This window comes from Ambystoma mexicanum, chromosome 9 (assembly GCF_040938575.1).
Source record: "Ambystoma mexicanum isolate Mex_15411 chromosome 9, UKY_AmexF1_1, whole genome shotgun sequence".
In the NCBI taxonomy this organism is placed as follows: domain Eukaryota; kingdom Metazoa; phylum Chordata; class Amphibia; order Caudata; family Ambystomatidae; genus Ambystoma; species Ambystoma mexicanum.
Genome location: NC_090931.1, coordinates 312,106,726 through 312,123,018, shown reverse-complemented (window position 1 = coordinate 312,123,018; position 16,293 = coordinate 312,106,726). Strand labels below are relative to the sequence as shown.

Genomic DNA, 16,293 nt, shown 5'->3' with positions numbered 1-16,293 from the left:
ACCTTATAGGCTGCACAGTGGGCCTGAATCATTTCAATGGCAGTTCTATCCTTTGAAAGGTAGCTCTGAAAATAATCTTTTTTTTGTTTTTATTTTTTTATTTTTATTTTTAAAAAATGGCAAGTGGAGAGAGGAAGATGTTGGGTGGGCCTCACTTAGGTAGGGGGCGCTCCTTCTCATGTTCCCGGACCAAAGCCTCGAAAGCACTTCGAAGTTGTTCCCCCTGCAGAGTACTGCATCGCAGTACATACACAATACAGTGACCTTCGAAAGGTAAGGGTCTGCTGTGGTGCGTATGGCCTGGAAGGCTGGTTCAGGGATCTGCTGCCCCACAGGAGGTGTCTCTTGTGGTGGCAGAAGCAGATACGAAGGATGCTGCAGAGGAACTCAACCTACTATCTGTTCGAAGGGGGCGACCCTCCGAATTGCTGCCTTCTGGTTCGACTTCAGGTGTCGCTGCATGGAGCTGGTGCCGTAGCTGTGCAAGCCTGGTTCGCCGTGACTGAGCACTATCTGGCATTGAACCTGGCTTGCACGAGCTTTGGGCACGTCTCCAACGGTGGTAAAGAGCATCCAAACCCAAGACGCACACTGGCTGCAGGCAATGGTGAATTCCTCTACCTCATCCTCGCTCTCTTCATAATCACACTCTATATCACCACGCCTGTTCCACTCCCCAGGCCCTTGGGAAGGTGTTGGTGAGGGTGCGGGTGTTGCAGAGGCAGTAGCAGCAGCCATGGTTGCCATTAGCTCCAAAGGTAGTACAGCACAGCAGAATTGAGCAGAAAGTAGTTCTGGTAAGGAGCAATCTGGAAAACTGTTTTGGTACAGCAGAGCAGATTTCGGCAGAAGAGAATTTCAGCAGCAAGGAGCAATCTGGTCCACTGCTCTGTTCTGGACTTCCAAAAACAGAATGAGGAACAGCTCTGGGGTGTGGTCTTTTATAGGGGTGCTGGGCAGCGGTTCGCATCAGAAAGCGGTCCTAAAAAGTTCAAAAAATTGTCCAGATCATCAGGGGCATAGTGTAGGACCTCTCTATGGGTGTAGTTTCACAGTAAAACACCTTGGCTTGCCCACAAAATCATTTTTTCGATGTCCGGGGCCCCGGACCGTGTCCGCAAATAAGAGCTGACGCTCAGCGTGAATGCGGTCAATTGGTGACGTCGCAAACGTTCTCGAATGGGACGGCTGGCCATAGGACACCTATTGCACGGTATACGTTGTGCGCATGTGCATGGGTGTTGTACAGACAGGGTTGGGTTCCCCAAACTAATTAAAAGTGTGACACACGTGCAGCTGACATTTCTGAACAGGCCCAGTGTTTGTAGGACCCAGGAGGTGGGATGCGCATGTGCCCAGGTGTCTGTGGAACATGGATGGGCACCTCAAACTAATCAAAGTACGTCACAACATTTTTCGGACATGCCGGACAGGGGCGGTGTTACCAGGACACAAAGGATGAGATACACATGCACGTATGTGCACCGAACAGGCATGGACTTCCACAAGTAATTAAAGGTGCGTCACAAGTTTGCGGACAGGCGTGGCGTCCTACAGACACCTCCCTTTTGATTGTGGACAGGCTGGACATTTTGCTTAATTGCGGGCATCCCAGACAGTACTGCGCTCTGCGGATTCATAACAGAATTTAAAAAAAAGTAAAACACACACAGCAACAGTGTGTACATATATATATATATGTGTGTGTGTATGTATATATATATATATATATGTACACAGATTGCAGGGATCATATAAGTTGCGCCAATATAATATTTATTAAGCCACACAAATAATGAATGTATGTAACTTATTCACTTCCCTCTATTGATTTTCACAGAGGACATGTTAATGTGTCCTTTTCAGGCAATGTCCTCTATTAGGTTCATAAAGTTTATCCTTGAATGTCCTTGGTGAGCAATTTGATATTTTTCTCCTCGTTGATCGTTAACATAAATGAGAAAAATGTCCTTAATGCAATTGATATTTTCCAAAAAGTTACTACACAAGATCGCTGAAAGAACTACTTAAAAGCAACTCATACCAAAACCAGCCAGAAACTTATGAAACAAGAAGAATTTGAACTAGCAAAATTGAGAAAAAATACAGAGATCACCATAAAGAAAGTAGACAAGGGAGGAAACATTGTCTTAATGAATACCACAGACTATCTGGAATCGGCCAAAGAACACCTGGAACAAACTGAATGTTATGAGAAATTAACTACAAATCCCTAGTCAAAGACTGGAGACTGATGACAACTCACTGGCTAGAAAAAAGACTGCTTACAGAAGATGAACATGATTATATTTACAATCCGCACCCACTTTTAGGTACCATCTACTTTATACCTAAAATCCACAAAACCTTCAACAAATTTCCTTCATGCAGACCGATTATTAATAGTATTGGTTCACTTACGGAATCCATTTCGCAATTCATTGACACTCATCTTCAACCCCTAGTAATAGGACTGACATCACACATTAAAGACACCACACATGTCATAAAACAGCTTGAATCAGTCACCTGGCAGGATGAATTCAGACTAGTTACATTAGATGTAACATCGCTGTATACCAGCATTCCACATGAAAAAGGATTGGAGACGACACAGTATTTTCTTAAAACAAGGTCTGTTTCATTTCTGCAACACAGTGAGATGCTTCTGGAAGTGCTTCAATTCACACTCCATAACAACATTTTCACCTTCAACAAACAAATCTACAGACAAAATCAAGGCACAGCAATGGGTGCAAAGTACGCCCCACGAAATGCAAACTTATGTGTTGGACACTTTGATCTTGAATATGCTTGAAGAAAAAAATCATTTACTACTGAAAACAGAATTATTTACTGGGGGTGGTACATTGACGATGTGCTCATCATCTTGAGAGGAAACAAACAACATCTTGAAGAATCCTTTAATTACTTAAACCAAAATGATAACTTAAAATTCCCAATAACAGGGAGCACCTCTTCTATCAGTTTTCTGGATTCTAATTTGTATATCAAAAACAACTGCATTCATACTACATTACTTGTTAAACCAACAGCAGTAAATTCCATATTGCATGCAACGAGCAACCATCCTATGCATGTTATTCAGAATATTCCTTATTGAGAACTGTTGCGCATCACAAGATTGTGTACCGAACGCGAGGAGTTTGAAAAACTTGCACAAGTTTCCATATCAAAATTCAAAAGGAGAGATTACTCCATCCAACACCTTAAGATATACTATCAAAAAACTACACTAAGATCACAAGAAGAACTTCTTTTAAACAAACCGATCTAGAGCTCATCTTCGAAACCACAAAAAGTATGGTTTATCACAGAGTTTAGCTCAAATATCAAAACACTAAAAAGAATTCTAACCAACAACTGGCATATCCTAACATCTGATGATGATATCACCTCCTTTTTGGACAACATAGCAAGCCTTACCTTCCGTAAAGCACGTAACCCAGTTTCTTATTATGCCATTCACATTTTATAAACAAAAAGAAAGAAACAGGACTTCCTCAACTGTGGAATCTACCAAAACTCAAAGGAAACTTCAAATGTGGAAAATGTTCAATATGCCAATATTCAATCAGTGGTAAAAAGGGAATCAGCCTACCAAATGGGAGTACTGTACCAATTATAGACTTCATAAACTGCAGTTCCAGAAATGTCATCTATGCTATACAGTGTATCTGCCAAAAGATCTATGTGGGAAGCACCACTAGACCACTCAAGCATCGAATGCAAGAACACATACGCAATATCAAGCATGAAGATTTAAAATTTCCATTAGGTTTTCATGCACAACAAAATAATCCAGGAGAATCCAAGGATGCTATAAAATTCTATACAATTGAGAAAGTCTAGCCACCACCATGAGGTGGTAATCTAGAAAAACTATGCGATCCATGGAAGCAAAATGGATCTGCCTTTTGGACTGTCATACTGGTATGAATGTAGATACGGAACTGATAAATGTATTCTAACTGCATATTAGCCAGTTTCTATTAGAATTTGATCATTGCCAGTTCCTACCAAGTATAACCCTATTACCCATTATAAACACCTTGTATATTGTTCACCTCAACATGCAACTGACCGCCACAGTCCATAACATCTTATCAAACGTCTTTCATTGATGATAGAATGATTCCGCCTCCATTACCATTAGTGTTATAGCAATAATTCCCATAGAGGATTAATAAAAACACTCCGATTTGTAATCAATTATGAAGCATTTTTCAAGCAAAATATTGAAATACTCCCAAGTGATCCTTTTCACTGATCATGTAAATTCACAATTGCCAGCAGAGCAAGTATTACCGAGATGCTCTTTATAACAATTCAAATCGTATCATATAGCTAAAATTGCCCTATCCAAAATGGCCGTTACATGGTGATGTCACCGCGGCTGCAGATGCGATGACGTTGTCACGTTATACATAAATAGAGCGGCCATCTTTGCTTCTATCCTTGCGGTTATCATGCCGATCAAACCACGCTGAAAAGCTGATCCTTTTCTTCACAATTTCAAGGTAAGCGCTCCAAAACTATAATCTTTTTGATCTACTAGACAGCGATTCCCGGCCTTAAGCCTAATTAACAAGGAGAAAAGCCAAAAGCTCTAACATTTGAATACATATATCCTTGCAAGTAGACACCCATTGATTGCTAAACAGCGAGTGTGACTTATAGATCATTTCTGCATAAAGACTAGAAACAAGCGCTAGCAGCAACTAATTCAAGTAAATTGATTTAGCATTATGTACCTATGGATTATTCATTTTGTTACACAAAGTATCATCAGAGTTATTACAAATAGCACTACAATATTTTCTGTTCAAAGGGCTCATACTTTATCAGAATTTATCCTCCTGAAGAACTGCTGGAATAGACAGCCAGAAAACACGTGTTGAGGACATATGTAGAGAACATTGTTTGAGGACATCTTTTGAGATCATCTTTAAAGGACATCTATAAGGAATACTGAACGATCTAACAGCAAACCTCTATGAACTATAATAGTGGGTAGAGGACTTCATTGGCTTTTTTTAATATAAGGACTTTTTCTCATTTATGTCCACGATCAAAGAGGAGAAAAAATCAAATTGCTCACCAAGGACATTGAAGGATAAACTCTATGAACCTAATAGAGGACATTGCCTGAAAAGGACACATTAACGTTTGCTCTATGAAAATCGATAGAGGGAAGTGAATAAAGTACCTACATTAATTATTTGTGTGGCTTAATAAATAAATATTATATTGGCAAAACTTATCTGATCCCCGCAATCCAATCTGTTTGATTTTTCTAAAACTGGTCAGCCTCAGTATCAGGATATATATATATATATATGGAAAAACAAGGAAAGGCGCGCACTCCAATTCTCTGCATGACCTTCCAGGCCACTGGTGTACTCCTCCGACCGGTTTCTGTGCCAATACACGTCGTCAGGGAGGCTGGGTGGACTTGCAGCTCACCGCAGGTGCAGGTGGTAAAAATCTGCTGCAAGGGCTACTGGTAGATGTAGTCATCTGGTCAGCAGAGAAAACGCTCACGCCCAATCCCACAGTGGAGAAAGGGGGGGAGTGTAGCCTCAAGTGAGGCACTCCAAAGCCGGGCATATATAACCCTGGTGCGGCACCCTGTCAGGTCTTGAGGATTCCACCCCTCAAGATCCTGCAAAATATGGAAAAACAAGGAAAGGCGCGCACTCCAATTCTCTGCATGACCTTCCAGGCCACTGGTGTACTCCTCCGACCGGTTTCTGTGCCAATACACGTCGTCAGGGAGGCTGGGTGGACTTGCAGCTCACCGCAGGTGCAGGTGGTAAAAATCTGCTGCAAGGGCTACTGGTAGATGTAGTCATCTGGTCAGCAGAGAAAACGCTCACGCCCAATCCCACAGTGGAGAAAGGGGGGGGGAGTGTAGCCTCAAGTTTTTTCTATATATATATATATATATATATATATATATATATATATATATATATATATATATATATATATATATATCCTTTATTTACACATACATAGACACAATTAGGAAAGGGATGGGGGAGCAGAAATGGAGACATATACAGGGGAATTGGGGTTTTGTACAGGTTGGGCGTCGGGGAGGAAGGTATTGAGGTCTCATCGTAACGTCTCTCTTTACAGGGAATTTGTGGTGATGGTTAGCTGCGAAAGGGGGAAGGAAGGAGGACAGGTGCAGGTGAGGCAGTGGTATTTTATTTTTTCCAGAATGTCTTTGTACAAAATCTTTTAAGCTGGCAAAGTTGTTTAGCAATTGCTCTATTTTTACATCCAGGCTGTTGAGTTTATTTAGAGTCTGTTTCATTTTCTTTGGGCATATGCCGTTGTGGAAGAGGTTAAAGAAAATAATATCTGTCCGGTATATGTGAAAACCGAAAAACCCCCGAAATTCGCCAGTGACATCGTCAATGAAATTTGTGATGTCATCTTTGATGTTATGGGTGTTAGACCTTGCAGTGCACAGTGGTGGCGCGATTTACAGTTGCTTAGCTTTCCATAACTGGCAAATTTCCGGGGCATTTCGGTTTTACTTGTAACCATAATATGGATAGGTTGTTATTATCACAAAGTAACTACAAAGTCCCTTTAAAAAAGTTTTTGCACTGAATTTGAAAGGTTTTTAGTAGCGCAACTTAACAATAACGTCCCTTTAACAAAAATATTTCACTGATATATATCTATATATATGTTTCTGAGGCTTGCAGAATCTGCTTAGATCACATGCGATGCAAATCTCAGGTGGTCTCCAATTTTTACTTAACATTGTTACATTAATGCCCATAGCTTCCATCCAAAACTGACATAAAATTTCACATGTTCCTACAGTGAACAGCGAGGAATATTCTGGGATAATGGATGAATTTGAACAAGTTTATTCTCTGGCAGATGGGATCAGAATATGGATGGTAAGATTTGTTAAATTGAACAATTGTTTACTGCTTCATAATTGTGGCATACTTCATTGTTGTGATCATAGATTTTCTGTCCAAGTATTTTTCCTGGCCATTGTAAAAAGGCCTTTTGAGAGACCCAGGTGGGAAAGGGTACTCCAGTTAAAATTATTTTGTTGTTTTTTGCTAATGCTCTAACCTCTAGCAGATTCATCATTGCTGACATCCATGTACCACACTGTTAGACCAAAATGTTTACTATAGCTCTCCACTTCTCTTCTTTGGGGATTTCAACATCCATCTTGATTCCCCTGATGCGGCCTCTGTTATCTTCCGCAACCTCCACAACACTCTCTCCCTCACTATCCTCCCCTTTGGTCTAGCCCACTCTGCAGGGCACACCCTGGATGCCCTCATCTCAACAGATATCACTCCAAACCCTCACTACCCCTCTCTCCTGGTCTGACCACTCCTCCTTCTCTTCCTTCCTTCACCTCCCCTGTCCCCAGTCTTCTCCACCGCACTGCCATTCGACTGATGAAGCGTGTGTCAGTTGCTGCCTTTGCTTCCTCCTTCAACCCCTATCCCCTGATCCCCTGCTTTGGACTCTTCCCCCTGAATCTGCCTTTTCTATCCTCTATCTCTCTATCACTAACACCCTGGACATCCGTTCCCCTGTCATGAGGATCCGCATGAAGCCTGTATCCAAATGCAACTCTTGGTATGACTCTGACTTAGTCGATTTGAAACGAAAGTGCAAAGTGGCAGAGCGGAAGTGGCAAATAACTAGCTCATCCGCTGACAAACTGGCCTGCCGCCTACTCCAAAGGCAATACTGTCTTTCCATCTGCTCCAAGAAAAGAGCTCATGTCCAAGCTTGCATCTCTGGAGCCACAAACAACATGGCTGAACCCTTTAAATTCTGCAAGCAACTCGCCAACCCTGCCACAGTCTCCTCTCCTCTTCTCCCTCCTAGAACTTATGCTCCACACTGGCCTCCCACTTTTCCTCCAAAACCCTTGACATCCTGTCCTCTCTATCATCTGCTCCCTCCCCGCACCCCCCTCCTTCTTTCACCTCCTTGGTCCCCCTGTCCTCCCGCCCACACTCTCCTCCTCTCTCCATTACACCAGATGACCTCTCTAGAGTTGTCCTCTCTATGAAAGTCTCCTCTAAACAGGTGCTTCCCTGCTCCTCCAGAACCATCAAGGGCAACATCAACACTCTCAGTCCTGCCTTGGCTGACCCGTACAACCACTCTTCTGCCACAGGCTTTTTCCCGCAAAACATCAAGTACTCCCTTGTGTACCCTCTCTTAAAAAAGCCATCTGCAGAACCCTCTTGTCCGGCTAAGTATCGACCCTTTCTTTTTTTTTGATAAGACATTTTTTATTTATCAATTAGTCATAACATAGACAAAACAACCAAAACCAAAAGAGAGGAACAAAAGAAAGAAGAGGCAGCTACATCAAATGAGGCCGACACAGCCCGTTCAGCAGTAGTAATAGTAAGTCTTACATCACCATTCTTATGGGACACAACTACAATTCACAGTGTAAATGTTCAAACTAGCGTCCCCCGAGTCCATATCCTTCAGAGCCCTCCCTCCTCCCATGCCGCCCATATTTAAGAGGCCTTGTTAGGACAGCCTCTTGCGTTATAGATCCGTCTTTCGATCATAGCACATGTGTCCATGTCCAGCGCCCATTGCTCCATTGTCGGAGACTCCGGGACTCCCCATTTCTGTGCAATATTTCGCTTCATTAGGGCGACCGCCGTATGCAGTAACAGTTCTTCCCATTTATTCAGTTCGTACTCCCCTGGTACTCCCAGGAGTAGGACCTTCGGGTCAAGTTCTATTGTTTTGGAGAGTATCCGGGCCAGTTCCGGACAGCAGGCCTCCCAGAAAATTCGGATGCGGGGGCAGGACCACAGAATATGGAAGAAGGTCCCCTCCTCATCCCCACACCTGAGACAGTCCGGGTTTGTTGCTTTCTTCCACCCAAACAGTGCAGTTCTAGGGTAGTACACTCTGTGCAGTATTTTAAGTTGCACCAGTCTGAGTTTCGAGGAGATAGCAGTTTCCCGTGGGTGCATTAATACCCGTATCCAGTCCTCAGGGTCAATATCCCCTACATCTGTTTCCCAATTGGCTTTTAAACTGGTCAATTCAGGAGTCGCGAAGGATGTGATGGCATTATAAAGGATGGATGTGCATTTGGAGGGGATATATTCAGGGAAAATGTTACGTTCTATAGGTGAGTACTCCGGGATGTTGTCTTCTGTCGCTATGTGGACTCTTAGGGCGTGGGACATTTGCATATGATGGTATCTCTCGGTGTCCGGGAGCCGAAATCTGTGTTGTAGGTCCGCAAACGGGGCAAGATGCCCTTCTTTCAGGACATCCCCCACTTTCTGAATCCCAGCTCTTACCCAGCATGGCCAAGGTTCAAACCTCGCAATTTCTCTCAGGTTGGCGTTTCGCCATAGGGGCTGCGCCGCTGATATCTTGTTCCACCATCCCACAAACTTGTGTACATTCCTCCAAGTGGTGGTAATCTGTGCCCTTGTTGTTGGTAGGGATGGTCTAGGAGGGCTTGGTACAATAACTGTATTGGATCGGTGTCGTGCATGGCAGCCACATCGGCTTTGATATGGGGTAGTTCCCGGTCCCAGTGTAGTAGGTCATTGATCACCACCAGTTGTGAGGCCCAATAGTAGGTCTGAAGGCGGGGCACTCCGATCCCACCCTCCCATACCGACCGTTGAAGTGTGGCCAGTGCTATACGCGCCTGTCATCCGCCCCACAAGAGCTCCCTAAGGAGGGTTTCCACCCGGCCAAATTCAGCCCCCAAGATCTGCAAAGGGGCATTTTGAAGGACGTAGAGGAATCGCGGGAGAGCCAACATTTTGAAGAGAGCGGCTCTGCCCATGAGGGTCAGGGGGAGAAGCTTCCAGTGTTGTACGTCGTTAGAGAATCGGTCCAGGATTGGTTTGAGATTGTGCCTGCTATAACTAGTTAGATCCGTTGTTATCCAGATCCCAAGATATCGGAAGCCAAGTTGTTCTATTTGGTATGGGCATTCCCGTGGGTCTGGCTGTCCCCCTCCCTTCACCGGGAAGAAAACAGATTTCTTCCAGTTGATCCTTAGACCGCTAAATTCCCCGTACTGGACAAGAATCTGGTTCGCTATGGGGCAGGTTCGTGTATGCTCTCCCAGGTATATCAGGAGGTTGTCAGCGTATAGGGATATCCGATCTTCGTGACCCTCTGGCCATTTGAATCCCACCCAGGATGTGCTCTGGCGAAGCCATATGGCCAATGGCTCTATCGCCAGAGCGAAGAGAAGGGGGGAGAGGGGGCATCCCTGCTTTGTACCCCTGCCCAATCGGAAGGAGCGAGAGGTCCACCCGTTCACCTTGACTTCCGCCCAGATGTTTGTGTACAGCAGCTTCACCCATCCCAGGAACCCCTCCCCAAAGCCCATCCGTGCCATGATCTCCCAGAGGCCATCCCATCGGACCGAGTCGAAAGCCTTCTCGAAGTCGATTGCTAGAAGGGCAAGCGGATTGTCAACGGTAGGGGCCCTCTCTAACGCTAAGTGAAGTCGGCGCAAATTCATCCGGGTCGATTTGTGTGGCATAAAGCCACATTGGCCGGGTGTATTAGGGTATCAGCCACCGGTTGTAACCTGTTGGCCAGGACCTTGGCGAGGACCTTAGCCTCGCCATTGATTAGCGAGATTGGCCTATAGGAGGCACACTGCTCCTGGGGTTTGTCAGGTTTTGGGATGACTACGATGGTAGCCTTACACAGGTCTTGCGGGAGAGCGCCTCGTTCCCGGGCCGTCAGTAACATTTTATGGAGGGAAGATGCTATGTTGTCTCCCCCCTAACTTCTGCCATGTTTCGACTGGGAACCCGTTCGGGCCAGGCGTTTTCCCGGTCTGTAGTTGGGCTAGTGCTTCAGCCACCTCGGTCTCCGAGGTCAGAGTCCAAGCTCGCTTTTTGTTGCACTGAGAGAGTTGGGAATATTGTGTCGTTTAGGAGGGTTGGGTCCAGCCGCGAGGTCGGAGCCCGGTAAAGTGCTTCATAAAATTGGGCAAAGGCTTCAGCTATCTCTGTGTCCGAATGGAACCTCTCACCCCGTGGGGTGACAATCTCGCGAACACATAGTTGTCCCTCATCCCTCCTCTCCAACCAAGCCAGCAATCGACCAGCCTTGTCCCCATGCTCATAAATTCTGGCTCTGGAGTCCCAGTGGGCTTGTTTGGCATTGTCTAATAAGAGGTTTCGGAGCCGCTCAGTGGCACGTTTAAGGGAGAGCTGGGTCTGCGGGGATGGGTCAAGGATGTGCTCGTTCTCCCATTGGGCCAGTTCGTCCTCCGCCTTCGTTATATTTTGGAGTCTCTCCCGCCTTCTATTTGCCACCCAGGAGATTAAGGCACCTGCAAAACGGTCTTATAGGCCTCCCAGATCACCACTGGATCTTGTTCTCCGTTATCGTTAATTTCGAAGTACTCGGTAGAGACTTCAGTGAGGTGGTCAACAATCTCAGGGAAACCCAGATAGTAAGTGTTTTGTCTCCATGTCCTAGAGGGGGAAGCGCCTTGTGCGCCAATCTCCACGAGTAGAGGCGAATGGTCTGAGATGCCCCGGGGAAGGAAATCCGCCGCAAGTGCCCTATAGAGACCCGTGTGTGTGACAAAAAGATAGTCGATCCTGGAAAGGGAGCCGTGGGCACCAGAGTGGAAGGAGTACCCCCTAGCGTCCGGGTGCAACTCTCACCATACATCACCCAAACCCAAGGCGGACGCAAAGTTAGATAGTTTCGTGGGGGTGTCCGGGTTGCGTTGTCTGAGATGTGTACGGTCGTGGAATTGCACATGACATCATTAAAGTCTCCCCCCAGAAACAGCCTGTCAGGTTGGTGTTTACCTATGAGGGCAGTCAATTTGTCCAGTAGCTCCTGCCCCAGTCCGGGCGGGGAGTACACACCGAGACGAAGGCGACCTTCTCGTTCCACAGCGTACCAAGGATCAGTACGTAACGGCCTCGCGGGTCTTGTTCTGAGCATTGGAGGGTGAAAGGAACACGTTTGTGTGTGAGAATGAGAGTACCCCTGGATCCCATCGTGTATCCCGCATGGAAAGCAGCCCTGTAGTTAGTATGTTGGAAGTAAGAACAGTTCGAGCCCGCTAGGTGTTTCGGATAGCAGGGCCACGTCGGGGGAGTGTCTACTGAGTATTTGCTTAATCAAGCGCCTCTTGATCGCAGAGCCCATCCCGTTTACATTCCAGGTGAGCACCTTGAGAGACTTGGGACGTTCAGTCGGTATCGACTGGGGTTGTGAGGGTGCCATCCATAGATTGGGGTAAATAGTTGGGCAGGTGTTTTACGAGGAAGGTGTCTCTGCCAATGGTGATGTATTGCGGTGTGTGTCTGAAGTGCCGAGTATTGTGCTGCCTGGACCATCTGTAGCCTTGTCCTACCCTGAACCTCAACATACTTCGGAGCCCGCAAGGACGCATTGCTCCTAGGGTAACAAAGAACTCATTAGAACTTTCCATTCCCTCCCCCTCCCCATACTCCACCCCAACACGAAGTACCTGTAGCCCCAACATCGTTGACCCTCAACAAGTGTAAGGTGTCAGCCTTACAAACCCTTGTTCACATTAAAGCTAAAGAGATTAGAAATTGGAGGGGGGGGGCCCTGTTGCCTTTACCAGGTGCGATGGAGATATGCCCCTGCAAACCACATTATTAATGACATAGACGACTTACAATAGCTTTGTGGCACACCTGCACCTTCTGTAGCAACAGTTTGGTCGTGCCCCTGCTCGTGGGACCAGACCCATCCGCAAGAAACAGCCATGTTCAATCTCCGGCCTCCGCCGGCTGGTTCGGTGAGGGTGGCTGGTCTGGCTCCAGAGGATGGTCCGGCGGCGGTCTAGGATTTCTGCCCCTGTTGGTTCGGGGCGCCGACCAGTCCCCCTCAATGTGTTGCTCTGCTCATCGCCAGGCCTCCTTCGGGTCGTTGAAGTGGACCGTTGTGCCCTTGTGATATATTTTCAGCTGGGCCGGGAAGAGCAGGCCGTTCTTGACTCCCATCGCTTGGAGCTGTCTTTTAAGTCTTTCAAAGGATTGCCTTGCCTTCTGGACCTCCCGCGTATAGTCCGGGAAGAAGGCTATCTTGGACCCATTAAAGGTGGTCGTACCCTTGGTTCGTGCAAGGTTCAGCAGCGTGTCTTGGTCCCGATAGTTTAATAGCCTTGCTATCACTGTGCGCGGCGGAACACCAGGCACTGGTCTGCCAGTGGGCATTCGGTGTGCCCTCTCTATAGAGAAGAATTTGGAAAAGGATCGCTGGTCGAGGAGGTCCATCAGCCACTGCTCCAAGAAAAACTCCATACAGGGGCCCTCGGCCTTCTCAGGGATACCGAGAATTCGAATGTTATTGCGCCTGGACCTGCCTTCCCCTTCCTCGACTCTGGCTTCCAGAGTTTTAAGTTTGGCAGAGACTCCTTGAAGTTGTTGTTGCACTACGTGCAACCCATCCTCCGTGTTGGAAATACGCTGTTCCGCCTCACCCGTTCGTGCCGACAGTTTCTGCAGGTCGTGTTGGAGGAGGAACACATCCAGGCTAATTCTGTCCATCTTCTGCTCCATCGACTAGCGGGAATCCTAGTTCTAGTTTTGTCCTTCCCCATGGCCGCTGCCGGGCCCCTCAGGCGCCCTCTTGTATCTTGGGTACTGTCCTGTTACACACTGGCCCAGCCTCACCAGAGTGTCGCACAGGTCAGTAAGCGTTGCCCACGTCCTGTGGGTTTAGGCACCCCCCCTCCAGCCGGCAGGGAAAAGGAGGGCACAGAGCCGGATGGTGAGCCCGTGTTAGTGGGTGTGTAGGCCCAGCCACAGACGCTGGGGATTTTGCTGTAATGTGCCGGGGGTGTCCGCGCACCGTTGGAGTCTGCGCGCCGGCGTGCCGCCAAATCTTGTTTTTGGAGCCCCAGTGTCCGCACCCCCAAGGGCGGGACACCCCTGCCCCCCCGACACAAGTGATAGTCAGGGCGGAGAAAGGGGGGGTGCCGGCGCTTCTCCAGGCGTTGTACAGTGGCACGCACCAGGGCCACTTCCCCCCTTAGCGTTATCTCCAGTACCTCGGAGTATCTGTAGTGGTGAGGGGGGAGAGAAGCCTCGGGGGAGTAAGCTCCACCGCCAGTTACTTTCAGTGGTCCAACAGCCCCCAAAGTGGTCACTCGCGGGGGGGGGCCAAGGTGAGGCCGGGCCCCAGGGTTCCCGGCTCCGGGTGTGGTGCTCAGCAGCAGGCACTCACCGGCGGGGCCGCCTCCGCAGCGCACGGGTCTCCTTAGCGGCGCTCTGTTGTTCGCGCCCGTCCCTCCTCGTCCGGGCGGAGCAGGGCGGGCGATTCCTCCTCTCAGATTCCTCCAGGAGCCTCGCCCACGGCTCCCACTAGTGCACCGGAGCTCTGTCTTCGATGCGGTCGACGCTGGATGTGTGGGTGGTCCGCTCCCCGCTCAGAGCGCGCCCGATGGTCCGGCGGCCATCTTGGTTCGTCCTCGAACCGCACCGGCGTAACTTTCCCTCGCTCCTGCTCCCAAAGCCCCTGCGCGTTTCGGGCCGGGATTCGCCCCAGATGTGCCCATGGGTGTCAGGCACCGTGGGTCTTGCTTTGGGGGTCACCAGATATTTCCAGGTGGTCGTCTGTAGCAGGATGTTAGGCCGTGCCAGCGGGAGCTCCGAAGGCACACGTCTACTGCCTACTGCATCGCGCCATCGACCCTTTCTTGGCCATACTCATGAAGAAGCTGATCATCCCCCAACTGACCCTCCACACCAAAATGGTTGACCTCTTCCATGACCACCAGTCTGGTTTCCAGGCAGCCAGAGGCACTGAAACGTGTCTCCTGAATACCCGAAAAGACCTACTCTCTATCCTTCAGTTCGGATCATCCTCGATCTCTCCTCTGCTTTTGACACCATCAACCACTCTATCCTCATAAACAGTCTCTGTGATACCCTAGGCATCACAGACAGGGCACTGGTGTGGCTTACCTCTTTCCTCTCTAACAAACCCTCCCAAGTTCAAATGGGTCCTTTTCTCTTCCCCACATCATACAAAAACTCTCTACCTGTGGCAACCCTCAGGGTTCTATCCTATCACCACATCTACCTGGACCCTCTGGCCCACTTGATCTCCACTTACTCTCGTCACTTCCAGTGTTACGCGGATGACACACAGCTCTCTTTCCGGATGCCTTCCCCTACCTCCTCGCCCTCCTCTTCCTGGCTCATACCGACTGACTGACTGCTGTTCAGGCATGGTTCTCTGCCACATCGCCAGCAAGAAAGAGATCCTTCTCATCGGGACGCCTGCTCCTAGTTTCCCCTCACTCTCTGGCCAGACTCCTTCGGTCCCCTCCCCTCACCCACTTGTGAGGCAAAAAACCTTGGGATCATCTTTGACTCCTCTCTCTCCTTCTCTCCACACATCACAGACTTGCCAAGAAGTCCAACTTTCAAGTTCATCTCCTCAGGGGCAATCAACATTTCCTCACCTTCCCCCAGAAGCTCAATGTCTTCAGAGCCCTGCTTCTCTCTAGGCTTGACTACTGCAACAGCCTCTAGCTCTACCCTCCTCTTTCCTCACTTTGCCCCCTCCAACTAATCCAGAATAGGACTGCAAGACTTATCCTTGGCCTCAAGACCAGAGACTGCATCTCTCCAGCCGTAAAATCTCTCCTCTGACTTCCGGTGACTGCAAGAATCAAATTCAAAACCCTTTGCATCATCCACAAGGCTTTCTAGGGCCTGGGACCGCTCTACCTCTAGCTTTCCCTCCCGATATACAGCACAGCCAGAATCCTTCGGTCTCCTGGCGCAAACTCTCTGCAGGTCAAAGGTTTCTCCAAGCAGGGAGTCAGGAGGTAGATCCCTCTCCTCGGCTAGTGCCACCCTATGGAACAGCCCCCCCACCCCCACTTAGACTTGAGCCAGATCTTCTTGGAAACTTCTTCAGAACTTCCTTTTTTCCTCTTCCTTCCCTCTCCCTTGCTAAATTCTCCACCTGCCGCTGCGACTCGGGCCTGGTCCCCTCAGTCATACAGGGACCAGAGCACCCCTCTACCTGTCTCTCCCAGCATCCTTTGCCAGCACTTGCCTTCGGCCCCCTTCCCCAGACTATCCAAACCCAGTCCTCCGTCCACTGCACTCCCCACCTGACACTTGGCACCTTGGCCTGAATAGCACTGTCACACCCCCACTCATGGGGTTTCCACCACTGTTGCACTTCTCCCTCTACCCCCCTTGCACTTATCCCCTTGTCATGCACTTGCACGGT

At 48.2% G+C, this 16,293-nt stretch overlaps 1 protein-coding gene across 3 annotated transcripts in view; it reads left to right on the top strand.

Moving 5' to 3' along the window:
* ZZEF1 (zinc finger ZZ-type and EF-hand domain containing 1) overlaps positions 1-16,293 on the top strand; it is a 3,309,810-nt gene that overhangs the window by 1,580,772 nt on the left and 1,712,745 nt on the right. For all 3 annotated transcript variants that reach the window (XM_069614719.1, XM_069614718.1, XM_069614717.1), the window contains exon 27: positions 6,868-6,947. In XM_069614719.1, coding sequence (XP_069470820.1) covers positions 6,868-6,947 — 80 coding nt within the window. The remainder of the gene's footprint in view (positions 1-6,867; positions 6,948-16,293) is intronic.